The 27540-nt window shown below is 43.0% G+C and overlaps 1 protein-coding gene across 1 annotated transcript in view; it reads left to right on the forward strand.

Annotated features, from left to right (window-relative positions):
- Positions 1-27194, forward strand: part of MGMT (O-6-methylguanine-DNA methyltransferase) — a 41952-nt gene extending 14758 nt beyond the window's left edge. Inside the window, exons 4-7 of the mRNA XM_068120247.1 lie at positions 13567-13805; positions 14372-14511; positions 24824-24972; positions 26514-27194. Coding sequence (XP_067976348.1) covers positions 13567-13805; positions 14372-14511; positions 24824-24955 — 511 coding nt within the window. The 3' untranslated portion in view covers positions 24956-24972; positions 26514-27194. The remainder of the gene's footprint in view (positions 1-13566; positions 13806-14371; positions 14512-24823; positions 24973-26513) is intronic.
- The last annotated feature ends 346 nt before the right edge of the window (positions 27195-27540 follow it).

Consider the following 27540-nt stretch of genomic DNA (forward strand, 5'->3'; position numbering starts at 1 on the left):
ATGCATATATTTCAGCATAAAGGGCATGTTTATGTCGAAATTGTCAACAATCGACGAACAATTGACCGGATTACAATTTGGAATATTCACGATGACAACAGTCGGAAAGGTGAATGCTTACTTTCTAATATGACTATTAACTGTATTCAGAAACAATTCTTTTCTCTTTTCTGTCAGGTCTACATGTATGGCGCCAATGATGCCATCCAGGTGTTAAGTCTGAACCTTCGGAGCTCCCACAATGTCGACACGAAAAAAGTGTAAGCTCATTGAACATGAGAAGCTGTCCTCACCTCGAAACACACCAGGACCTATTGATTGGACAATATGTGTGCTATGTCAAGAACGTTCGACTGCACCACTTCAGTGTCCTGCACTATCAAAACGAACAGATGTGGGAGCTGGTTATGACACATTGGCTGACAATTTGAAATGTTTTCATGACTTGGGCAAGCTAGCGGTGGCTATAGATATATCACAGCTTGATGAGGGCGATGGCATTGCAAATACGTTGTCCAAACATAGTGCCAAATGGCATCACTCCTGCCACTTGAAGTACTCTGCTCGTAGGCTGACAAGACTACAACCGGTGGAACCATGCACCAGTCAGAAAGGAGATGGTCCTTATATGCGTCGACAAGCTAGTGAAGATCAAAGTAGTGATACATGTTTCTTCTGTGACATAATGGGAACAGAAAGTAGTCCGCTGCACGAAGCAATGACGTCAAAACTTACACAACGTGTCAATCACTGTGCTTTCAAGCTACAGGATCAAAAGCTCATTGCCAAACTTAGTGCGGGTGACCTAGTGGCACAGGAAGCGAAATACCATTCAGCATGTCTAGTGAAACTGTACAATGCTGGCAACAGGAAAGTAGAGGAAGAACAAAACCAGAGCCCAGATGGACAGGCTCACGGTATAGCTTTGGTCGAGGTAATTGGCTATATCGAAGATATACGTTTAGCTGACAAGACCGTGGCTCCAATATTCAAATTGAGTAATCTCCTGCAGCTGTATACGGATCGCTTACGAGAGCTAAGGGTGGACATATCGGGCCGTATAAACTCTACACGTCTGAAAGAGACTCCTTGCCCATGTATCAGGTCTTCACTCGTACAGGCAAGGTCGCGACATCCTTCTGACATTCGAAGAGGATGTAGGACTTGCTCTGAAAGATGCATGTTTGGATGACTTCGATGATGAAGCTATTTGCATAGCAAAGGCAGCACAGATTATTCGCCGAGACATGCTGAAGAAGCACACATCACACTTTGATGGCTACTTTGAAAAAGGATGCCAGGAAGATGCTGTACCAAAGTCGTTGGTAGCACTACTTGGTATGCTAATGGGTGAACCCAATATAAAGAACAAGGCATCAGACACAGTGAGACAAGCAACTCTGAGTCTCGCTCAGCTGTTGCAATACAACAGTCATGTGAGAAGGCACCAGGAGTCCACCAATTCGCATCACTGTAAGGACAGAGAGACCCCACTGCCTGTTTATATTGGCCTGATGATCCATGGACATACGCGTAAACGTGAACTGGTGGATATACTGTTTCATCTCGGCTTGTCAGTTTCATATGACAGGGTTCTTGGCATATCGACAGAACTTGCCATCTCAACGTCTGAGCAATATCAAACTGATGGGGTTGTGTGTCCACTTGTCCTGCGTAAAAATCTATTTACAACTGCTGCAGTGGACAATATCGACCACAACCCCAGCTCAACTACAGCATGCGAGGCCTTTCATGGTACAGGAATATCCCTGTTTCAAAACCGAGCAACAGCGTCTGATGGTATTGTACGTGAACCCGCCATTCTGCAACCAACGTCTTCAAAAACACAGATACCGCCACTTCCGGACTCGTACACAACTTTGACACCAGTTACACTGATCAAGAAGGATCCCATTGTTCCATTGCAGAATGGTCCACTAACATGTGACAAAGAACTTGTGAAATCTGCTATTGACTGTGAAACTAAATGGCTGAACAATACCCAAGACGTTATCACCAAAGAGCTTCAGAGCACAGATGAGCCAATATCGTGGGGTGCGTTCCATGCAAACACACTGGAAAGTCCAAGAAACTTTGATGTCACAATTACATCACTGTTACCATTGTTCTCAGACGATTCCAAGTCTGTCGCCATGATCCGTCATGCAATGGATGTTGTAAAATCTGCGGTTGAACTTCTGAATTCTGGTCAGGTACCAGTGTTAACAGCGGACCAGCCTCTGTTTGCAATTGCAAAGCTGATCCAGTGGAACTGGCCAGATGTGTATGGAGAAGAAAAGTTTGTTATTCTGCTTGGTGGACTCCACACAGAGATGGACATCTTGAGAGTCCTTGGAAAGTTGCTGGACGGAAGTGGCTGGACACATGCGCTAACCCAAGCAAACGTTGCCGCAGCAGGGACGGCTGACTCATTTTTAAAGGCGTCACATGTTACAAGAACGAGGCATGCCCATCAAGTCACTTCTAGTGCATTGTCAATCCTCATGCGTAAAGCTTACGACACCTACACGTGTGAGGAAATAGAACCATTGGCCTTTGACAAGTGGTGCCTTAAACAAGCTGAGATGTCTCCACAGTTCCAGTACTGGCTGATTGTCGTGAAAATCGAACTCTGACACGACTGGACCTCTGGGTAGGCTTTAATATCATTTAGATCCAAAGGCATTCCTAAAAGAATACATTCAAGCAACAGGCAATAAATCAGCATCACATGAGCAGCAACGGTTGCATACAGGTGCGTACAGGTAGTATAACTATAAGCGAGCTTGTGATATATATAGCAGAGTCGTCACCTTTCTAGGGAAGCCCAGAGTAGCGAGAGAGAGTTACATTTCGATTACGGATGTACATCTCCTGTCCGCGCTGATATATATATAGGAACCGCGAAAGGGTCGCGTAGCGGCCATGAGGCGAACAACATCCGTGTCGTAACTTGGATGACGATTTCATATGACGATTTCATCACATTCTCCCCGCGCTTAGATCCTAACTCGGCGGTGAAGAACAGCAGTCACATACAGAGGAACACGTAGGAATGCAAAGAACGAAATACATTGGAAAGATGTCACGGCCGGTCGAACGTCCAAGGGGCCATCAATCCCGATGGCAGGGCTACAGCGTTTCAGCCTGTTAGCCTGGTTAGCAAACAATCCCCAGCCTATCAAATTGCCTCTAATAACTGCGTGTCGGCTTATCAAATTCGATAGATGTATCGAGGAGGAAGTCCCAGTCAAGAAGATATCGGACCGAGCAAGCTGTGGTCATCCCAGGGAGAAGACGTTGAGCCCGTGGGTAGCAGTAGTCTTCCAGTGAGGTAGTCTGAGTAGATAAGTGTACCCTTTGCGATTCGCAGCTCATAAGGTGTGCCATGACGAAGAGCGGCTGTCCATACGACGCAAAGCAACGCATTTCAGGCTGATGTGTCGGTGTGGAAGATGTGTAAATCAGTAAACCTCAACAGTAAGTAAGATTACATAACAGGAGGCCACTACAGGAAGACCATTACAGTAGGTCTGTACCTGCCTTGGCTCCCAAGGGTACATACGCAGTACAAGCTCATGTAGCGGCACGCGAATCTACCGTTGGCAGCGATCGCACGAGACACGAGCGGCCTCTGAAGGCTGCCTGGACGACCGGCATTTACGACGCGCCTCTCCAGCGAAACGCGCAGGTCCTCCGGGATGCATATGGCAAGCTTGTCCAGCAGCACAGCGCGCGGAGGATCGGAGAAGATCGGCAGACCGAGAGAGCCCCGGCTGGACAAACCATATTTGTCCCAGCGTCGTCCCGGATCGTTACGATTGATTGTCATGATTGTCATGATTGTCATGCTAGATGTCCCGGATGGATTGGCCATCCCGGATCCATCCAGTTAACGCCATCGTTGCATGGCACGGATCCAGCCGGACCGCGGAATGGCTCGGATCGACCATCCACGGTCGCAAGGTCTCCCCGGATGGGCTGTCCATCCACGGATGTCCGACCAATCCATCCATTCAACACATGGAATGGCTCGGATCGTCCATCCATTCATCACATGGCATGGCTCGGATCGACCATCCATGGACTCAAAGTCACGCTCAAAGACACAAAGGCATCCATGGTAACACATGGAATGGCTCGGATCGACCATCTATGGTCAACATACCGAAGTCAACAAGAATACCGGACGGCTCCCGGAGCGAGCAACAAGAACTTCCCGAGGTGGCCCGATCTCAGGGAGGGGTCATGTCGAGGAAGGGTCGCAGGGGCCATGGGTCACGGTGTACCCAGAAGACTATCCACCAGCGCGACCTCAAGGGGCGCGGCAGATTAGCAACATGGTCATATCCCTTGGACATACTATCCACAAACCGCAAGAACATCGAGGTAGACAAAACACGAGACAAAACAACTGTTAAGGAGGTGGCTGCAGCGCGCTGCATACCGAAGACAGATGACCTTCACAGTCTGGGTCAGGCTGAGTCACAGTCAGACTGGGGCAGAGGGGAAGATGGAATCAGACGAGGCGTCTCGCAGTCTCGAATGTACGAGGCAAGAGCTCTGTTCGATAACAACGAGCCCAGAGTCAAGGACGAGCATGCGGTCAAGGGAGTCGGGCGCGACGCTCAATGTCACGAGGTCACCGTGTACACCCTAAACGGTGCTGGCGCGCGACCCTGAGGGAGCGCCGCGTTACGTTGTTCACGTCGTTACGTAAAGGACAATAGGTACGCAGTCACCAAGGTACACGGTAAGGCAAACGAATCCCCGATGAGATCGCGGGAAGCACGCCATTACGCTAATGACGCCGCGAAGCGAACGCGTCAAAGATGCTGTAAAGCGAACGCGTGATACAGTCGATGACGTCAACAAGTAGGTCGGGCGGGTTTGACGGCGAGCTCCAGCCGAGCGGCATCCCCAGACGGAGCAAAGCAGCACACCAAAATCCAACGTCTCGTGCGCAGCAGCACCCGAGCGAGCCCGAGATCGGCACACGGCACACGAACCCGGCCGACGGCGAAAGCAACATCTAGGGCGCACCGCGTACGAGGGAAACTGAAAGCCGCGTCTCGGCCCGTTGATCCAGAGCGGGCGAGCCCGCCGAGCCGAGGGGCGAGCACGCCGAGTCGAGTTGGCGAGCACGCCCGGCAGCGACAGACCGCACGACCCGAAGCAGCGCCCCGCCTGCCTGGCTGTCGGGTCTAAGGAGCGAACACATACAACGCCCTGAAGTAGCATCTCATTTGAGGTGCATTGAGCATGAAGGATGAAGAGGGGCCTTTCGGTCCGTCAGGCCTGCTCTACACCAACACCACATAAACGCAATCCAACAGCTTACCAAATTAGATTAATTGGGTGAAACGCGGGGTGTGAAAAAAAAGAATGAAAGCATACGGTCCACATACATTCCATGCACAGCATTTTTACAATGGTCGCAGGTGGTTAACGAATACGCCGTTTGAAGATCGGGAACACCAAATCAAGTAAAACAAAGGACGATCACTTATAGAATACACATGGTAGCCAGGTATACGATCAACCATTAGAAGCATATGCCCGTGTGTCGTGAAAGGCTATGAAGGTCCCGCTCGACGTCCATAGAAACTCATCCGTGCTGCGACGAGTCCTCGCATGGGCCCAAGCGAGCCTCCATTGAGGCGTTTCCGGGCGATCCCCTACTCAGTGGGGCCGGCGAGAGGAATCCAGCGAAGATGCGGCGCGCGCAACGGGCGCGTCGTGCATAGTAGGGATTCCATCCAGCGACGGTGCGGCGCGTGATTCGCGTGTAAGAGGGGATCCGACGAGCAGCGAGGAATCGCCGGCAACGCAGAGAGGGCCGCGATGGGTGCCACGTGTGGCGAGTAGGAGGTGATTCCGAGCAACGAACGGAATCGAGGGCCACGCCGATCGTCGTGGGCCACGCCGAGTGCGGGAGTGGAGCGAGTGGTCGGAGTGGAGCCGGTCGTGAGAGAGACGTGGCGTAATTCCGACGAGCAGTGCGCGATTCGCACGGCGGAGATGGGCCACAGAGTAGCGAGTGGTCGGAGTGGAGCCGGTCGTGAGAGAGACGCGGCGTGATTCCGACGAGCAGTGCGTGATTCACGCGGAGGAGATGGGCCACAGAGTAGCGAGTTGTCGGAGTGGAGCCGGTCGTGAGCTCTATGTTCCGCTGATCTCCGCTCGTCACGGAATCACGATCAGCGGAATGCGTGCCCCGAGCGGCCTTTCTGCAGACCTTTCGCAAAAGGGGCCTTAGTGGAGCACAGGTGACACGTCGCCTCTCGGGCCGGCATTCGGAGCGAGGATGCGGCCGATGTCCACACGAGTAACGTTTTGCATACCGGGTAGGCCGTGGCCGGGCAGCGGCGGCTGCGGGGGAGCTCCGGAAGCGGGATGGTTCTCTCGGACGGAGCCGTTAGCGTTTCGAGTAACCGAGGCGAGGGTCATACCTTCGGCTCCAAGCGGGTCCGTTGTTCCGACAGGGGTTGCGGCCCAGGTCATTTCCCAGTGGCCTCCTTCAGCAGGTGCTGTGCCGGAGTCCGTCATGCCTGCTCCGGCTTTCGGGCCTACAGGAGAGCAGCCTGCGTTTTGACGACGCGGTCCCGCAGAAGGCTTGCGAGGTCCCCATCGTATCCGGCCCTCGTGAGGCAGACCGGTGGCGAGAGGAGTCGGAGCTCCGTCGCTGGAGCTAGCTCGACGGGTCCTCCGCCGGGCGTTCTTCTCCGTAGCACCGCAGCGAGCAGTGCGGGAGCGTGGGTTGATTCCGAGCGATGTCAGGAGAAAGCTGGACTGTAACACGGACAGCCTTTCGCAGCGGTGGGCTCTGTCTCGTGAGCCGCAAAGTTATTCTGCCGCGCGTTGAGCCAAGGAGCAACTCCGACGCAGATCCCTCCGCTTGAGGGTCGGCTCCGCGAGGCGGTACCACGATCATCATCCGGCGATCTCAAAGATCTAAATGATATTAAATGTCGTGAAAATCGAACTCTGACACGACTGGACCTCTGGGTAGGCTTTAATATCATTTAGATCCAAAGGCATTCCTAAAAGAATACATTCAAGCAACAGGCAATAAATCAGCATCACATGAGCAGCAACGGTTGCATACAGGTGCGTACAGGTAGTATAACTATAAGCGAGCTTGTGATATATATAGCAGAGTCGTCACCTTTCTAGGGAAGCCCAGAGTAGCGAGAGAGAGTTACATTTCGATTACGGATGTACATCTCCTGTCCGCGCTGATATATATATAGGAACCGCGAAAGGGTCGCGTAGCGGCCATGAGGCGAACAACATCCGTGTCGTAACTTGGATGACGATTTCATATGACGATTTCATCACACTGATCATTATACGATTAGAGCTCCTCGTTTTGGTGTATGTGAGGTCTATTCGTGAAGGGAACTTCGCACTCTACGTCGCAGCCCTAGAAGCAATGGCTCCCTGGTTCTTTGCCCTTGATCAAACACACTATTCCAGATGGATTCCCGTTCATATTCGGGACATGGTTACACTGCAGGACAGACTTCCTGATGTAGCGAGGCAGTTTGAACAAGGTGACTTTATGGTGCACAAAACAAATCGTCCATTCTCAGCTCTTGCCATAGATCATGCACACGAACAAAATAATGTGGTCGTAAAGGGTGATGGTGGGGCGGTTGGTCTTCTGCAAAATCCACGAGCACTCCTACGGTGGATGGTAGCAGGTCCTGAACTGGCTAGGGTTGTACATGGCTTTGAAACAGTTGCCCTCGAGAGCAGTACTTCGAAGAACAATCTTAAGCATCATGAACATACGCTGTCCGCACAAGTCTCCTTTGCAAAAGAGGTCACGACGCTCGTTCAAGTAATTGATGACATGGGAAATCCAATCACAGACGAAAGCGGGGACTTTCTGGTCTTGGATAGCCGAGATATTGTTGATTCAGAAATAGCGGATAACGTGCGCTCCATAGAGAATTTGGGCCAGCAGCAGTATGAGCAATATGTCAAAGAGCGTATGTTAGAGAGAACAACCCCTATAATGGATCCCATCAAGAGAAACAACATACCTTTGTTCAGCCGACAATGCATTTATTTTAAAACTCAACCATGTGGTAATTCCATGTAAAGTAATTTTACTTTTCATTTAATGTGAAATGTTTTAATATTGTTCATTTTTAAATCTCATTTCACATGCATCAGTGTACTATGTGCATAATTTAATGGTAGCGATGTATTGTTGTGCTAAACTGTTGGCAGGTGGAACAACAGAGCGATTCGGTTACTAAATTACCATATTATAAATGATGTGTACAATTACACCTTCATGCATTACATATATTATTGCAACTAAAAAATACTTAGAATTTATATTATGAGTATAATACACCCATGTTGTGATATGATATCACATCACATTGCTTAAAATCGGTCAAATATTTCACCGATTTCAGATAATTTGGCACAAAAAAGCCCTTTATGTTTAAATAAATGTATTTTATGAAAGAATTAATGCTGTAATTGGATTCCTTGTGTCTGAAAACCTACAAAATGATGTTTTATTCATGTCTGTAGCTTGAATATTAAAGAAAATATCGGGTTTAATAGAAATTCATGGCTCGGCTGGTGGCCATCTTGGATTTTGGCCAAATATGGCCACCAGGGGGATTTTTTTCTTGGCACTATATCTGAAATCGATTATTATGTATTCAAGATGAACTGTACGAAATTTGGTGCTTTTACCACAATCTGAACAATTGTTTCACATATCTGACCCGCTATAACTACAGACCGATCAGCTCACTGTAGGTCATCAGCAAGGTCATTAAATCCATCATCGTAGTTCATATAAAATCATTCCTTTTCTCCAATGACCTCGTCTCAGATCATCGGTTCGGATTCAGACAAGGTCACTCTACCGTGGACATGCTGCTTATACTCTCCCAACAATGCATGGAGGCCTTCATTGTCAGACATGACATCAGGGCCGTCTCTCTAGACATATCTCGGGCATTCGATACAGTTTAGCATCCCACCTTGCTCTCCAGACTCTTTACCTGTGGTATGCAAGGCCAACTCCACACTTGCATTATTGACTTCCTCCACTCTCATACCCAATGTGTGGCTCTCATCCCCTCTCCCTGTCAAGCCTGGAGTGCCACAAGACAGGGTTCTGGGCCCAGTCTTATTCCAAATCTTCATTAACGATCTGTCTGACCCTCTGGAAAATCCTCTTTATCTCTGCAGATGACTCCACCCTCTGCCCTAACACCGCTCATCCTTAAGGCCTTTTTCCTCAATTCAGACGTTGACAAAATCACAAGATGATCAAACATTTGGAATATGTCTTTAAATCCTGACAAATCTCACACTCTCGGTATCTCTCTCTAAAATCACCATCTGCTAAACCCTCCCATATATTTCTTAACAATCCTCTTGAGGAATTTCAGTCACTCATGCTCTTGGGTCTCACTATCAGCCATGATATTTCTTGGGCAAACCACACATCTAAGTTGAATTCCATAGCCAGTCGGTGACTCCGCATCCTCCATCGTGCAAGGTCATTCGTTGGCACACCTGAAATTTTATCGACCTACAAGGCCTCTGTCCACGCCTTGATGGAGTACTGCTCACCCCTTAGGGCTGGCAACCCTGCCTCACACCTTGCTCATCATGATGTTATGGAAATCAAGGCCTTCAAGATCATTGGAATCTCCCACAATAAAGCTTAGTCTATGGATCTATCACTTTTATTTCTTGCTTTGTCCCCCGTCTTCATTAAACCCCCCCCCCCCCCCCCATTCCCACCCCATGTTTCTGCAGGGTGGACAGGGGTCCACTGGCAGCCAGCTTCTGGTGAAGCTCCCAAAATCCAGAATCACTGCTTACCTCCACCCATTCCTTCTTTTTTTTTTCCTACCTGTGGAACTAACTTCCAAATTCTCTTCAATCTCACTCTTCCCTCCAGGTCTTCAAGACAGCAGTTGACCCCATCTGAAATGATCAGATCTTCAGATCAGTAAACCCCATCCCCCATCCAAAACCATGATCTTTTCTGCCCCCCCCCCCCCCCCTAAGCGCACCTCTTCCCAAGTTTCCAGTCTTTCCTTCCTGAGAGTTTTGCTTCTGTATCCATATTATTCACCCCATATCTTCTCGCCTACCCCTCATTCTTCCCAACATCCCTTTTCTCCAAGTCTCCCTTCCCTCTATTTTGTCCTTCAACCCTGCTATTGGTAGGGTTTTCCTCCTCCCTCTCTTTCTGCTGTTCCTTTTGTTCTGTTCCATCCTGCTGATTCGTTCTATGTTCTCGCTCCTCCACGAGCCTTCATTTCATATAAAAAAGGAAATAAATCCCAGGTCTATATGTCAATTAAAACCATGATGTATTTGGCCTGTTGCATGTACAGTCACGTGAAAAAGTAAGTACACCCCATGTAAAGTTTTGACTTTTTCAACATATTTCAACATACAGCTATTTGATCTTCATTTCAACAATATTGACAGATAAAGGTGATATAATATAACAAATATCATGAAACATTTACATTTTGTAGTCCATTGTATAATTTAAATAAACATAAATGCAAATTTCGCATGTGGAAAAAGTAAGTACACCCCGACATTTATCACTACTTCAAATACCTAAAATTAGAATCAGGTGCACCAGCTCAGGTGGAAATGATTAGAACATCGTTAGAGAGGATCTTGGAGGAACCTGTCTTATTTAAACCTCAGACATTTAGTTTGGTTTGCTCTTTGTTGTTGAAGTGTGCGGCGTCACCATGCCGAGATCAAAAGAGCTCTCTGAGGCCTTCAGAAAGAAGGTTATAGATGCCCACGAGTCTGGGAAGGGATTTAAAAAGATCTCCAAACAATTTGAAATCAATCATTCGACTGTCCGGAAGATCATCTACAAGTGGAAAAGATTCCAAACAACTGCCAACTTGTTCAGGCCAGACCGCCCCGGCAAGTTCAGCCCGAGAGCAGACCTCAAGATGCTGAAAGAAGTCTCCAAGAACCCCATAATGTCATCACGCGACCTACACGTAGCTCTTGCCACTGTTGATGTCAAAGTGCATGAGTACACCATTAGAAAGAGGCTGCACAAATTTGATCTACATGGGAGGTGTGCCAGGAGGAAACCTTTGCTGTCCAGAAATAACATCAGGGCAAGACTAAAGTTTGCCAATGAACACCTCGGCAAAGACCAGCACTTCTGGAACAATGTGCTCTGGACAGATGAGTGAAAGGTAGAGCTATTTGGCCACAGTACCAGAAGACATGTTTGGCGAAAACCAAAGACAGCATTTGACCACAACAACCTGATACCAATAGCATGGTGGTGGAAATATTATGGTTTGGGGCAGCATTGCTGCATCAGGGCCTGGGCAGCTCACCATCATATAATCCACTATGAATTCTTCATTGTACCAGAGGGTGCTTGAGGATAATGTGAGGCCATCTGTCGGAAAGCTGAAGCTCAACCGAAGGTGGACCTTGCAACATGACAATGACCCTAAACATACCAGTAAATCCACCAAGGAATGGCTGAAAAGAAAGAAATGGAGGGTTCTGGAATGGCCAAGTCAAAGCCCGGATCTAAATCCCATCGAGATGTTGTGGGGGGATTTGAAACGAGCTGTGCATGCAAGAAACCCCTCAAAGATCGCACAGCTGAAAGAATTATGCATGGAGGAGTGGGAAAAAATTTATCCCAGTCGATGTCAGAGACTGGTAGACAGTTATAAGAAACGCCTACTTGAGGTTGTTTCTGCCAAATGGGGCAATACCACCTATTAGAGCCAAGGTTGTACTTACTTTTTCCACATGCGAAATTTGCATTTATGTTTATTTAAATTATACAATGGACTACAAAATGTAAATGCTTCATGATATTTGTTATATTATATCGCCTTTATCTATCAATATTGTTGAAATGAAGATCAAATAGCTGTATCTTGAAATATGTTGAAAAAGTGAAAAGTTTACATGGGGTGTACTTACTTTTTCACGTGACTGTATATTCTTCCTTACATTTTAGTTTTAGCACCAACATTTCTGTGATGCATACTTTACCTTCTGAGCTTTGACAATATATACTAAAAAACCACCTTTAGAGGCCATTTTTCCCCGCAGAGCAGGGGTAGGCCTTTTTCTGGCACCGTGGTCCCCTTTTTGAAGCAATGTTTTATGGCCGGATGCCCTTCCTGTCGCCAACCCTGTTAGTTGCCTCTTGCGACACACAGGGAATTACCAGTGAGCTGGTACTCAATTTGCCGACCTCGGAAGGATGACAGGCTGAGTCAACCCCCCTGGCGTTAAATCAGCGATCGACTGGGATTCGAACCCAGGATCCCAAGCCGGCACCCTAACCGCAAAGCCAACACCAGGCCTATAATGTATACGAAAGATTAAACTAAAACCTTCAATGTAATAGATATGAAGGGTAATGTTACATTAATCTCATTTCATCATTTTTAAATTTTATTTCCTTCAGTGCTTGTGTGCATTCTTTGTCCTGATAATCTCCTGAAAATCTCCTGAGAATTCACTGATAATCTGATAATTTCCTGATAATCTCCTGGGAATCTCCTGAGAATTCACTGATAATCTGATAATTTCCTGATAATCTCCTGGGAATCTCCTGAGAATTCACTGATAATCTGATAATTTCCTGATAATCTCCTGGGAATCTCCTGAGAATTCACTGATAATCTGATAATTTCCTGATAATCTCCTGGGAATCTCCTGAGAATTCACTGATAATCTCCTGAGAATTCACTGATAATCTGATAATTTCCTGATAATCTCCTGATAATCTCCTGAAAATCTCCAGATAATCTCCTGAAAATTCACTGATAATCTCCTGAGAATTCACTGATAATCTGATAATCTCCTGATAATCTCCTGAGAATTCACTGATAATCTGATAATTGCCTGAAAATCCCCTGATAATCTTCTGAGAATTCACTGATAATCTGATAATTTCCTGATAATCTCCTGAAAATCTCCTGATAATCTCCTGGGAATCTCCTGAAAATTCACTGATAATCTGATAATCTCCTGATAATCTCCTGAGAATTCACTGATAATCTGATAATTTCCTGATAATCCACTGATAATACTTTGTTTCTTGGAATCTTTGTGAAAGTTGCGCAAACTTATTGGAACTTATACAAAGTGTAAAAAGAACTTTGCACAAATACTTAAAAATGAGTGTCGGCAGTTCTGGTAATATTAATTATTAATGATAATATTAATTAATTAATAATTAAATTAATAATAATAATTAATAATAATAATATAATAATAATAATAAATAATTAATATTAATAATAATAATAATAATATTAATAATAATTAATAAATAATTAAATTAATAATGATTAATGATATTAATAATGATAACATATTAACAATCAAGTCTTTGTTAAAAATAATACTTCATAATAATCAAGTTTTGCTCACTTTCTTGGTTGTAATTTGTAAGAGGAATACGTTTACAGCGCTGTCTATGAGTGTGTCGCAGACTATGGTGAATGAAAGGAAATAACCAAAAGTGCATTTTGAATATACCAACAGCAGATCATCACCATACTTCGAACCCTTTGGAAAAGTGTTTCCAAAAGGAAAGGCAAAGGCTGTGCTGATGGCAGATTGCCTGAGCCAGGTTCATGAGGCTGCAGACAAAGTCACCAAACATCCACACACCGAGAACTACCTAGACTGGTGTAGAAAATGGCTGCAGGTTTACTCTTACAACCCAAAACAGGCCTCAGCTTGTCCACAACCACCGCTGCATCATCCCATATTTCTCACAGGTGTGTCTCACAAAGTAACCTACATAAGATTTGTTCACTTCTCCCATATTTATCCCCATATTGTAATCTGGATGGGGGATATTGTAATCGGCTCCATCTGTCTGTCTGTACATCCGCCATGCTATCCCCTCCGAAATGGTTGTGCAGAAATTCATCAAACTTAGTAGTTATGATCACATGGTACAACGTGCTAGATCAGTATCATAAGGGTGGGGTCAAAATGTCAAATGCAATTATGAGGGCATTTTGAAGCATTTTTAAATGAAACTTTGATATGCAATCAACATTGGGGGATGTATGAAATATGTAACGATTTTTTGGGATTTGACCCATGGTTCATGCTCCAGGGGATGGGCACTTGAGGTCACAGGGGTCAAAACTGAAAAAAAAAATTAATTCAAAATTTGGTATTGGGTCATTCCTGGTGGAACTTTTTGCCATCTTTCATCTTTGCTTTAGGTGGGAAACGTCAGGATTTGCGACGGTGTGCCATTGACTTCGCTGTATTTGTCACTGCTAACGTTCTGCCCTCCCCACCCCCATTCTTCCAATTTACTCCTACCCAGATTCATTTACACGACGCATCCTCCTAGCTCTGCGCACTGAAATACCACCCAGCCATACTGTGAGTTATGGTCACCTGGCAGCGATGGTGGCTGCACCGAGAGCGGCACGTGCTGTCGGAATGGCCTTGCGCCGTAACCCGGTATTTGCAAGCATCCCCATCATAGTTTGGTACCATTACCTTGTGTGCAAGATTTTGGCTAGTTTCTGAATCTTCTCTTCTGACAAGATCATCTGACCACCCTTACAACAATTGAATACATTCCTCCAACAATTAATGGTTACTTAAAGCATAAAATACAGCCAAGTTAGGGTTCATGGAATCACTCAGGGTTTGAGACTTATTTGGAATAAATTCCAACTTTTGACACAGTCCTGATGTTAATTCGAAATTGAGTTAAACATGAGCTGGAATGCTAATGACATGAAGAATGCACAGAACATGCCATGAAATGTTCATGATGAAACCTAGTGGGGAATTAAAATAATCATAAAGATTGCAAACAATACTGACACCATTCACATATTCCCAGATGGTGCTTCTGACCTTGACCAAAGATAGCAGTGAAGCACTCAATATGTGGTGTCATGGACATGGAGGTCTGAGGAGAGGGAAGAGGCTGCAGCCTGTCTGTAAATAAACGACCTCGCTTCACTTTGCCTCGGCCGAATTACACATCTGAGAAAATTTGCATCCAATCGTACAAATCTGAGAGAACGTCAAAAACTGTTTTCAGTTTGAGAAACAAACACACTCGGATGCAGCGATGATTAACCTAATCTGATCTCTGTGGAAAACACAACTATTATCATGTCACTTGGAAAAAATGGAATTATTCCAATCGTGTATCGACGTAAATTAGAAGGCTGATGGTTTGGCAACATAAGTTAGGGTACGTCAAAACCTCAGCCCAGGAAAACCACAATTTTAATATTTGTCTGAAAAGAGACTTGAAAGAAACACCATGACAAGCAATCTCTAAAATGGTATAGTGGTTTGGTAGGGAGCGGGGGAGGGAGATGTAGGTCGGAGAGGAGTTTCATCGCCATGTTTTCATCTCCAAGTTTCATCTCAGACGTAAATGCTCCATGTTTTATTTGTTTAATATGAGCATTTTATTAATATTGTTACGTTTGTGGGAATTTCAATCGTTTACAAAGAATGCATAGACGATTCGTGTCGTTTAGGGTGTATTGCGCAAGAAAATACAAGTCAGCTGTGGATCCCAAATAGGACCTTTTTGTACACCGCTCCTTTCCTATGCCATCTCCAGGCACTGCATAATGTCATTGCCAGGCACCGAAGGGGGCTCGGCAATGACGCACGGTGAAAGGGAGTACAGCAATACCCCGTTTTACGCCATTTCGACCTACATCAAATCCGACTTTACGCCACTCTTCTAGAGTAAATTTCAGTTCAGCAAACGTCATTATGTGCGACTTTACGTCACTCCTACATCATAATAGGAGGACGTGAAAAAAAAAAATTTTCCTTAAAAATATCTTTAAAATAAATAAAATAGTACATAAAAATTAACAATAAAAGAAGCTAAAAAAACAATTTAAAATACAATAAAAAGCACATTTAAAATATTTTTTAAATGTACGTACAGTATACGTACGCGTAGCTGCTGGTTCTCATTCAAAACAAAGGCGACGCCATATGCATTTGGTCCTGTGCTGCGGTCGCTTGCTTGCTTTGCCTTTCGCTGGTATTTTTGTGATTATTCCTTTACTGTGTCTGTGTTAGCCATGGGTCCTAAGAAGGATAGTGCTAGTGTTTCCAAGCGTAATGTGGTTACGATGGAAGATAAGTTAAATCTGATTAAAAGGTATGTAAAAGGTGAAAAAGTGTTGGTGATAGCGCATGCCTTAGGGCTGCCACGGTCGATGGTATCGACCATCATTCATGATAGTGAACGTATTCTCGCATACGTCACTGAAAAAGCACCCGGTTACGCCATTACGCCCGGTTTACGTCAAAAACCGAGTTACGTCACGGCTTATGGAACCAATTAATGACGTAGGCCGGGGTATTGCTGTACTCAGTTTTCACTCTAGTTGTTTGTTTGTTGTACATCGCACCTTTCCTATGCCATCCCCAGGTGCTGCATAACGTCATTGCCGGGCACCGAAGGGGGCTCGGCAATGACGCACGCTGAAAGGGAGTACTCAGTTTTCAATCTGGTTGTTGTACACCGCACCTTTCCTATGCCATCTCCAGGCATTGCAAATCGTAATTGCTGGGCACCGAAGGGGGCTCGGCACTGACGCACGCTGAAAGAGAGTACTCAGTTTTCACTCTGGTTGTTTTCTTGCTTTCTTGTTGTACACCGCACCTTTCCTATGCCATCTCCAGGCATTGCAAATCGTCATTGCTGGGCACCGAAGGAGGCTCGGCACTGACGCACGCTGAAAGAGAGTACTCAGTTTTCACTCTGGTTGTTTTCTTGCTTTCTTGTTGTACACCGCACCTTTCCTATGCCATCTCCAGGCATTGCAAATCATCATTGCTGGGCACTGAAGGAGGCTCGGCACTGACGCACGCTGAAAGAGAGTACTCAGTTTTCACTCTGGTTGTTTTCTTGCTTTCTTGTTGTACACCGCACCTTTCCGATGCCATCTCCAGGCATTGCAAATCGTCACTGCCGGGCACCGAACGGGGCTCGGCAGTGACGCACGCTGAAAGGGAGTACTCAGTTTTCACTCTGGTTGTTTGTTTGTTTTCTTTCTTTCTTTCTTGTTTGTTTGTTTGTTTGTCCGGGTGATATCTCAGCCATCCTTTGAGCTAGGAAGCTGAAATTTCGGCACAATAGTGGGCAAGTCCTTTGTCAAAAAGATATTTTTTGTTTTTTGATTAATCAATTAATTGAGGAGTTATTTAATTATTAGCGATTAATTAAGTACTTATTTAATTAATCAAATTTCCTTTCACTTCTGACCATCAACTCAGGCACCTTTTGAGTTAGGAAGCTGATATTTGGACATGCCAATGACCAGGTGATTTGGCTGCAAAGGCTATTTTTTATTTATTAATTAATCAATTAATCGATTAATTATTTAATTATTCGATTAATGACTAAAAATTTATTTTATTTTTTTAGTTACAGGTTCTGATGAAATGGTGGTGGTTTATGTGTTCTCTGACCGAATTGATTAATAATTTAATTTTTGTATGATTATTATTTATTTATTTTCATTATTAATCATTTATTTATTTTCTTTCTCATTTGGCCAATATCTCAGGCACCTTTTGAGCTGGGAAGCTAATATTTGGACATGACAGTGACCAAGTGATGTGGCTATCAACGATATTTTTGATTTATTGATTAATTATTTAATTGATTAATTATTTATTGATTAATCGATTAATTATTTATTGATTAATCAATTAATTATTTAATTTTTTATTAATGAGTTATTTAATTAAATTTCTAAAAGATACATCTTCGGATGAAGCACGAGTGGTTTAGTTATGCTATTAGCCAATTGATTAAGAAAATATTTTGTGATAATCTTTTATTGATTTTAATTATACAATTAATCAATCAATTAGTGTACACCTCTCCCTCCCAATGCAGCCTCTATGAGCTGCACTGCGGTATTGCCGGGCGCCCGAGGAGCCCCGGCAATGCCGCGCTGTAGGATATTGAATTATTTGGCATGGGGGCGGTGTACTTTGAATGTATCTGTACTTGTTGTACACCGCAGCTTTCCTATGCCATCTCCAGGCATTGCAAATCGTCATTGCTGGGCACCGAAGGAGGCTCGGCAGTGACGCACGCTGAAAGGGAGTACTCAGTTTTCACTCTGGTTGTTTTCTTGTTGTACACCGCACCTTTCCTATGCCATCTCCAGGCATTGCAAATCGTCATTGCTGGGCACCGAAGGGGGCTCGGCAGTGACGCACGCTGAAAGGGAGTACTCAGTTTTCACTCTGGTTGCTTTCTTGTTTTCTTGTTTGTTTGTTTGTCCAGGCGATATCTCAGCCATCCTTTGAGCTGGGAAGCTGAAATTTCGGCACAATAGTGAGCAAGTCCTTTGTCAAAAACGCTATTTTTTGTTTTTTGATGAATCAAATAATTGAGGAGTTATTTAATTATTAGTGATTAATCAAGTACATCAATTAATTAAGTGCATCTCCAGGCATTGCAAATCGTCATTGCTGGGCACCGAAGGGGGCTCGGCAGTGACGCACGCTGAAAGGGAGTACTCAATTAAATGTACTCAATACTCAATTAAATTAGTACTCAATTCATTAAATGTACTTATTTAATTAATCAAATTTCGTTTTTCTTCTGACCATTAACTCAGGCACCTTTTGAGTTAGGAAGCTGATATTTGGACATGCCAATGACCAGGTGATTTGGCTGCAAAGGCTATTTTTGATTTATTAATTAATCAATTAATCGATTAATTATTTAATTATTCGATTAATGACTAAAAAATTTTTTTTTTAAGTTACAGATTCTGATGAAATGGTGGTGGTTTATGTGTTCTCTGACCGAATTGATTAATAATTTCATTTTTTAATGATTTTTATTTATTTATTTTCATTATTAATCATTTATTTATTTTCTTTCTCATTTGGCCAATATCTCAGGCACCTTTTGAGCTCGGAAGCTAATATTTGCACATGAGTGACCAAGTGATGTGGCTATCAAGGATATTTTTGATTTATTGATTAATCATTTAATCGATTAATTATTTATTGATTAATTGATTAATTATATTGATTAATCAATTAATTGTTTATTTTTTTATTAATGACTTATTGTACACCGCACCTTTCCTATGCCATCTCCAGGCATTGCGAAACGTCATTGCCGGGCACCGAAGGGGGCTCGGCAGTGACGCACGCTGAAAGGGAGTACTCAGTTTTCACTCTCGTTGTTTTCTTGCTTTCTTGTTTGTCCGGACGATATCTCAGCCATCCTTTGAGCTAGGAAGCTGAAATTTCGGCACAGTAGTGAGCAAGTCCTTTGTCAAAAACGGTCTTTGTTGTTTTTTGAATAATCAATTAATTAAGGAGTTATTTAATTATTAGCGATTAATTAAGTACTTATCTAGTAATTAAGCGGGGAAAAATGGCCTCTAAAGGTGGTTTAATTAAGTACTTATTTAATTAATTAAATTTCATTTCTCTTCTGACCATTAACTCAGGCACCTTTTGAGTTAGGAAGCTGATATTTGGACATGCCAATGACCAGGTGATTTGGCTGCAAAGGCTATTTTTGATTGATTAATTAATCAATTAATCAATTAATCGATTAATTATTTAATTATTCGATTAATGACTAAAACCTTTTTTTTTTTAAGTTACAGATTCTGATGAAATGGTGGTGGTTTATGTGTTCTCTGACCGAATTGATTAATAATTTCATTTTTTAATGATTTTTATTTATTTATTTTCATTATTAATCATTTATTTATTTTCTTTCTCATTTGGCCAATATCTCAGGCATCTTTTGAGCTCGGAAGCTAATATTTGGACATGAGTGACCAAGTGATGTGGCTATCAAGGATATTTTTGATTTATTGATTAATCAATTTATCAATTCATCGATTAATTATTTAATTTTTCGATGAAGTACTAAAATTTTTTTTTTTTTTTGCAGTTACAGATTCTGATGAAATGGTGGTGGTTTATGTGTTCTGTGACCGAATTGATTAATAATTTAATTTTTTAATGACTATTTATTTTCATTATTAATCATTTATTTATTTTCTTTCTCATTTGGCCAATATCTCAGGCACCTTTTGAGCTGGGAAGCTAATATTTGGACGTGACAGTGACCAAGTGATGTGGCTATCAAGGATATTTTTGATTTATTAATCATTTAATCGATTAATTATTTATTGATTAATCGATTAATTATTTATTGATTAATCAATTATTTTTTATTAATGACGTATTTAATTAAATTTTTGAAAGATACATCTTCAGATGAAGCACTGGTGGTTTAGTTATGCTATTAGCCAATTGATTAAGAAAATATTTTGTGATAATCTTTTATTGATTGTAATTATACGATTAATCTATCAATGAGTGTCCACCTCTCCCTCCCAATGCAGCCTCTATGAGCTGCACTGCGGTATTGCCAGGCGCCGGAGGCGCCCCGGCAATGCCGTGCTGTAGGATATTTAATTATTTGGCATGGGGGCGGTGTACTTTGAATGTATCTGTACTTGTCTGTACTTGTTTGTCCGGGTGATATCTCAGCCATCCTTTGAGCTAGAAATCTGAAATTTTGGCACAATAATGAGGAAGTACTTTGTCAAAAACAGTATTTTTTGTTTTTTGATTAATCAATTAATTGATGAGTTATTTAATTATTAGCCATTAATTTAGTACTTATTTATTTCCTTTCTCTTCTGTCCATTATCTCAGGCACCTTTTGAGTTTGGAAGCTGATATTTGGACATGCCAATGACCAAGTGATTTGGCTGCAAAGTCTATTTTTGATTTATTGAATAATCAATTAATCAATTCATTATTTAATTAATCGATTAATGAACGGCCAATTAATGAATGGTCCTGACGGCATCAGCCCACGGGTCCTAAAATCATGTTCTTCCGCTCTTTCACTCCCTCTTTCTGTTCTCTTCACCCTCTCTTTTGCTCAAGGTCATCTGCCATCTGCTTGGAAATCAGCCAACATCACCGCTTTGCACAAAAAAGGTGCAAAAACAGATCCCAGCAACTACAGACCAATCAGCCTTCTCCCAATTATCAGCAAAGTCATGGAATCCATCATTGCTTCAGATATGAAATCTTTCCTCTTCTCCAATGGCTTGATCTCTGATCATCAATTTGGTTTCAGACCTGGTCACTCTACTCTGGACATGCTGCTTCTGCTTTCTCAACAATGGATGGAGGTCCTCAACGCCAAACAGGAAATTAGCGCTGTCTCCCTTGACATTTCACGTGCCTTCGATACGGTCTGGCACCCTGCTCTGCTCACCAAACTCTCCTCCTTTGGTATCCATGGAAATCTCCACGCATGGCTGGCGGACCTCCTCTCTGGTCGTAGTCAACGTGTGGCCCTGAATGGGTTTCTCTCATCTCCTCTTCCTGTTCAGGCTGGAGTTCCCCAAGGTAGTGTTCTGGGCCCTGTGCTTTTTCTGGTCTTCATCAATGATCTCTCTGACTCTCTTGAAAATCCTCTCTATCTCTTTGCTGACGACTCTACTCTCTGTCGCTCCATTCCTCATCCCTCAGATCGGCAGTCTGCAGCCTCCTCACTCTCTGCAGACCTGGACAAAATCACAGACTGGGCAAACAAATGGAACATGTCTTTCAATCCTGATAAATCTCACACTCTTACGATGTCTCTCCGAAAATACCGACTGGAAAACCCTCCCATCCACTTTCTGAATAATCCTCTCCAAGAAGTTCTGTCACTCAAGCTTTTGGGTCTCACTATTTGCCATGATCTTTCCTGGGAAAACCACATTTCAAATCTGGCCTCCAAAGCCAGTCGCCAACTGGGCATCCTCTGTCGTGCGAAGTCCTTCCTTGGCACACCCGAGCTCCTCACCACATACAAGGCTTTCATCCGCAGCTCTATGGAATACTGCTTTCCCCTCTGGTCTGGTGCTCCTGCCTCACACCTAGCCCGTCTTCACGCTGTTGAAACCAAAGCGTTCAGAATCATTGGAATCTCCCGCGATGAAGCTAACTCCAAGGGCCTTTCACTCACTCACCGCAGGCAGGTTGGTGGTCTTTCCGTCTTCTACCGACTCCTCTCTGGCCTTGCCCCCCCAGCCCTCTCTGGGCTCTGCCCCCCAAATATTCCTACAGGTCGCACAAGATCTGCCTGCAACCCTCTTATGGTTAAACTGCCAAAATCAAGACTTTCTGCTCACCTTCACTCCTTCATTCCTCTTTTCTCCCGCCTCTGAAACAAACTCCCTCACTCTCTTCAATCCCACTCCACCCTCCAGGTCTTTAAAACAGCTGTTCACCACCATCTCTTATCCTCCCCCATCCAAAACCTTGATCTTTTCTACCCCCGCTAATTTCGGTCCCCTTGTGTTTTATACCTCTCCACCCCCCCCCCCCCTCCCCATCCCACGCCTCCTGCCCCCAAGCCCTCTCCCTCCCACACTTCTCCCTGCTCTCAAATGTTGTGGTTGTGTGCTTCCCCTTCTCTCCCCATCTTGTCTTCCGCTCCCTCTTTTTGTATATTTTGTTTGTCTGGTTGATTTGTTTGTGAAATAAATGTTAGCTCTTTTACGAGCCTCGATTCAGTATACAAAAAAAAAAAAAAAAAAAAAAATGAAAAAAGTTTTTGAATATTTTTTAGGCTACAGATTCGGATGAAACGGTGGTGGTTTATGTGTTCTATTAGCCGATTGATTAATTATTTATGCTTATTATTTATTTTCATTATTAGTCATTTATTTATTTTCTTTCTCATCTGGCCAATATCTCAGGTGCCTTTTGAGCTAGGAAGCTGATATTTGGACATGACAATGACCATGTGATTTGGCTGTGAAGGGTATTTTTGATTTATTGATTAATTAATTAATCGATGAATGATTTAATTATTCGATGAATGACTTGATGAATTAATTTTTTTAAAGTTACAGATTCGGATGAAATGGTGGTGGTTTATGTATTCTATTAGCCAATTGATTAATAATTTAATTTTTTTATGATTATTATTTATTTATTTTCATCATAAATCATTCATTTATTTTCTTTCTCATCTGCGCAATATCTCGGGCACCTTTTGAGCTCGGAAGCTAATATTTGGACATGACAGTGACCAGGTGATGTGGCCATAAAGGATATTTTTGATTTATTGATTGATCATTTAATCGATTAATTATTTATTGATTAATCAATTAAAAATTTTATTTTTTATTAATGACTTATTTAATTAAATTTCTAAAAGATACATCTTCGGATGAAGCACAAGTGGTTTAGTTATGCTAGTAGCCAATTTATTAAGAAAATATTTTATGATAATCTTTTATTGATTTTAATTATGCAATTAATCAATCAATTATTGTACACCTCTCCCTCGCAATGCAGTCTCTGTGAGCTGCGCCGCGGTATTGCTGGGCGCCGGAGGCATCATCTGTGGGATATTTAATTATTGGGCATCGGGGTGGTGTACTTTGAATGTATCTTTACTTGTATTTATTTTTCCTTTTTCTTAAGGTTTACCCCATATCCACTCCCTTTACGCCACGTGATTTTGACGGTTGGTGGTGGTGCACAAAAACAGCTTTGGAAAGGATTCAATCCTTTTTCTTTCAAGCAAGAAAGTGCAGGAAAAGAGGAGGAGTAAGAAGAAGAGCGTCTCTTTGCGTAAAAAAGAGAATCCTTGCTCATGGCGTGAACGGCTTGAGTGTGTTGGTGTGAAGGTCTCGATCTCTGTGAACTATATGAAGATTCAGTGTGCATGAAGGAGGTGGACAAAAAGGAAAAGACCATATTCTGTGGAAAAAAGGTACTTCTTTGGGTCTCTGTGGAAAACGATATGTGCAGACTATCAGTGTTTCATACTGTGAACGGGATCGGCATGTGCTGTATGAAGGAGTCGACCTCGATGAACTTCCTGAGGGATTTGCTGTGTTGAATGAAGGAGGTTGAGGAGGGGAAAGGGATCAAAGGAGAAAGGAATCGCAGAGCGTGATGACTGGTCGGTCCATTCACGTTTGTTCCCACCAAGCCCCGCTCTGACGAGCAGGAATCCCATTCCATTCCCTCCCTCATATCCTGTTTTATTTGAATTCCTTGCAATTTTTTTTTTTTTTTTGCTTCCCTTTCCCTGGGTTCTTCCCTTCTACAGACGGGTATATAGAGGGTCCGTGTGTGTGATGTTGTGTCGGCCTTTCATATCAGTTGTATGTGGCCTGTGTTAATTCAGTCTGTCATTATTAATTAATTAAGTCCATCATCATACTTGTATGATTTGCTTATTGTATCGTTTTTAATTCTGTGAAGTAAATTGATTGTATTTCATTTTGTTTGATTGACATTTTTCGGATCGGGTTGCACGCTCCGCTGAGCCGCCAGTGTGGCAGTCTGGACTCTAGACTAGAGCCTCTACTCCTTGCACTAAACCAAAAGTTCAAGCTTCCAAAAACTTCTCGGTCAGCTTGTGGGCCTCGGCCCGGCGTGGCTGGGACCGAGAGTCGCTGACATTAGTCACTCTGTAACACACTTAGTCGGGTGTGACGTTTGGGACTCTGGTCCTCATCCCCGCCACCAGTTACAATATGTCCAGTATTAAGTAAACAGTAAATACTAGGACCAAGTCTCAAAATATTTATTCCTCGTAGAAAGAGTTTTGCTCTCAAATTGGAAATGTCCAGAAACGATATACAGTATTTGGAATATTGTTGTACAACTGATATTTTTCTTTATGGCTAAATAACTTCAAAATGTTTGTTTTAATAGTTCTGCACAAATGTGCACATGCGTTGTGTTTCTGCAGGTTCCTTTGCTTGTTCCTTGCCACCGCGTCGTCCGATCCGATAACTCCATTGGCGGATATGCTGGCCGTCGTGGCATCCACCTAAAGCGGCTGTTGCTTCAGCATGAAAGTCTATCGCACAACTCATTCTAGCCCCCTCAGCTGTTTCTGTACGTTTTTTAAAAATCAATAATAAAGCACAACTCGATGCATATCCTTTTCTTTTTCTGGTGATTATGAATAAACAAGTTGGATCACTTGATCAAGATCGGGTTATTTAGGCTTTAATAAAGCATCGATAACATTGTTGTTAGCGAAGATTAAGTCATAAACAAACTAGAGGTTCCAGGGAACCTGAACTCAACTGGTCTATATCAATATGGTCAATTTGAAAATAACCGAATAACCGACGAGGTAATTTTTCGGACATCGTCAAAACCCGCAATATATATGTTGAGGTTTGTTACATACTGTCTACACACCAAGTTTCAGCCTTCTCGCTACATTAGGAAGCACCAGATTGACAAAAATTGATTTTTCAATATGGCCGCCCTGCCGCGCCCATTTTTGGGCGTGCAACGCCCAAATGCAATCCCAAACTAGTTTGTCTTAAAGATGCTGCATAACAAGTTTCAACAAATTTGATCAATATTTGTGACTTAGAGCGTAGACGTCAAATTGTTTACAGACGACCGACAGACAGACAGACAGACAGACAACAGACGGACGACGGACACTGGGTGTCGACAAAAACTCAGCTGGACATAGTCCAGTTGAGTTAACAAAGTCATTAATACATTTATTTGTACGGTGGCCTGGAAAAGTATTCACCCTACCAATAATGCCACATTAAGATGAATTATGAATCACGTAGAAACAACTTTTCCAAATGAACTTTTTTATTCATAACTGGAGATCAAACTGTTAGAGTCGAAGGAGGTTACATGCCAGGAATACCTGCAAAAAACATGTACAAATCAAAATTCACTTGTTGCAAAAGTATTCAGCCCCTTAGGTCAGTACTTGCTGTAAACACCTTTTACAGCAATGACTGCTATGAGTCTTTCTGGGTAGCGTAGGTCTCTACCAGCTTTGCACAGTGAGATGGTGAAGTCTTTGCCCATCCTTCACGTGACAATTGCTCTAGTTTTTCCACAGGATAACGTGTATCGTCAATTGACTGCAATCTTCAAGTCTCGTCATCAATGTTCAATTGGGTTCAAGTCAGGACTTTGACTGGACCATTCAAGATCATTTATTTTCTTCTTATTCAGCAATTCCAGTGTGGATTTAGCTTTGTGCCTCAAATCATTGTCTTACTGAAATGTGAATCTCCTACCCAGTATCAGATTTATGGCTGACTCAATTAGATTTACATCAAGGATTCTCCTGTACTTTCCACCATCCATTGTCCCTTCTATCCTGACAAGCTTGCCAGTCCCTGCTGATGAAAAGCAGTCCCATAACATGATGTTTCCACCACGATGCCTGACAGTAGGGATGGTGTTGCCTGGGTGATATGCAGTGTTAGGCTTGCGCCTGATGTAACACTTTGAATTTAGACCAAAAAGTTAAATTTTTGTCTCTTCTGACCACATAATGTTTCTCCACATGCCTGCAGTATCATTAACATGTTGTTTTCACAAATACCATATGAGCTTTCAGATGCGTCATTTTCAGTAAAGGCTTCTTTATTCCTACCTGTCCGTAGAGGTCAGCTTTGTGAAGGGAGCGGGATGTTGTTGATTGATGAACACCAACCCACATCTATAGATCCTTGCACATCTTTCAAACTCATTGTTGGATTTACAGTGACATCCCAAACCAGCTTCATGCTTGCCCGGGTGCTGAGTTTGGATGGGCGACCTGATCTGGGTAGATTTTGGGTGGTATGATACGTCGTCCACTTCTTCATGATGGATTTCACCATACTCAAAGGGATGATGAGTGACTTTGATATCTTCTTATAACCCTCTCCTGAACGGTGCGTCTCCACCACTTTATGTTTGACTTCTTTGGAAATATCCTTGGTCTTCATGCTTGCCTTGTTGGTTGGCCAAGTGACTTGCATATTAAACTCCTTAGATAATTGAGGGAGATTAATTTTTAAGTTAAGCCACTGATTACATACAGGTGTAACCTATATTACACTTATTTTGTAACATTTCAAACAAATAATTTGCTCCTGAAGTGATTTAGGGTTAATTAGCCGAAGGATTTGAATACTTATGCAACTGAGAATCATCTGATTTTCTCTGTTAATATGACATTCGCATTTTATCTGCATTTTTTTTTTGTTTCACCACTTTGGAGTAGTTTGTAAAGATTCTGTATGTTAAGTTTGATTTGAAAGCATCATGAAATAAACTCAGATGGCATCATAATGTGAAAACTTTGGAAACGGGTGAATACTTTTGCAAGCTACTGTATGATGAAAACTAAGTCGACATCGATTTCCACTGTTAGACATCCCGCCATTGTTTATCCCAATAATTTGCCATGTGTGGCCTTCACAGAGGCTTATTTTGACCATAATAGTCCTGCCAATGGAAGTGCACAATTATATTGTTACCTTCTCCAAACTTTAACAGATGAGTGTTTTTTCAAGTTGATACCCCAACCATGCTGTTTGTGCTGGGTCTACATAATTGCACTGGTCTAGTGATGAATTCAAACTACAGCCTGAGCATGGAGGGTTCCTTCATTTGGTTGAAAGAAAATGTTGTCCATGTCTGACG

The sequence above is a fragment of the Myxine glutinosa genome, chromosome 1, assembly GCF_964187855.1.
Source record: "Myxine glutinosa chromosome 1, kmMyxGlut1.1, whole genome shotgun sequence".
Lineage (NCBI taxonomy): Eukaryota > Metazoa > Chordata > Myxini > Myxiniformes > Myxinidae > Myxine > Myxine glutinosa.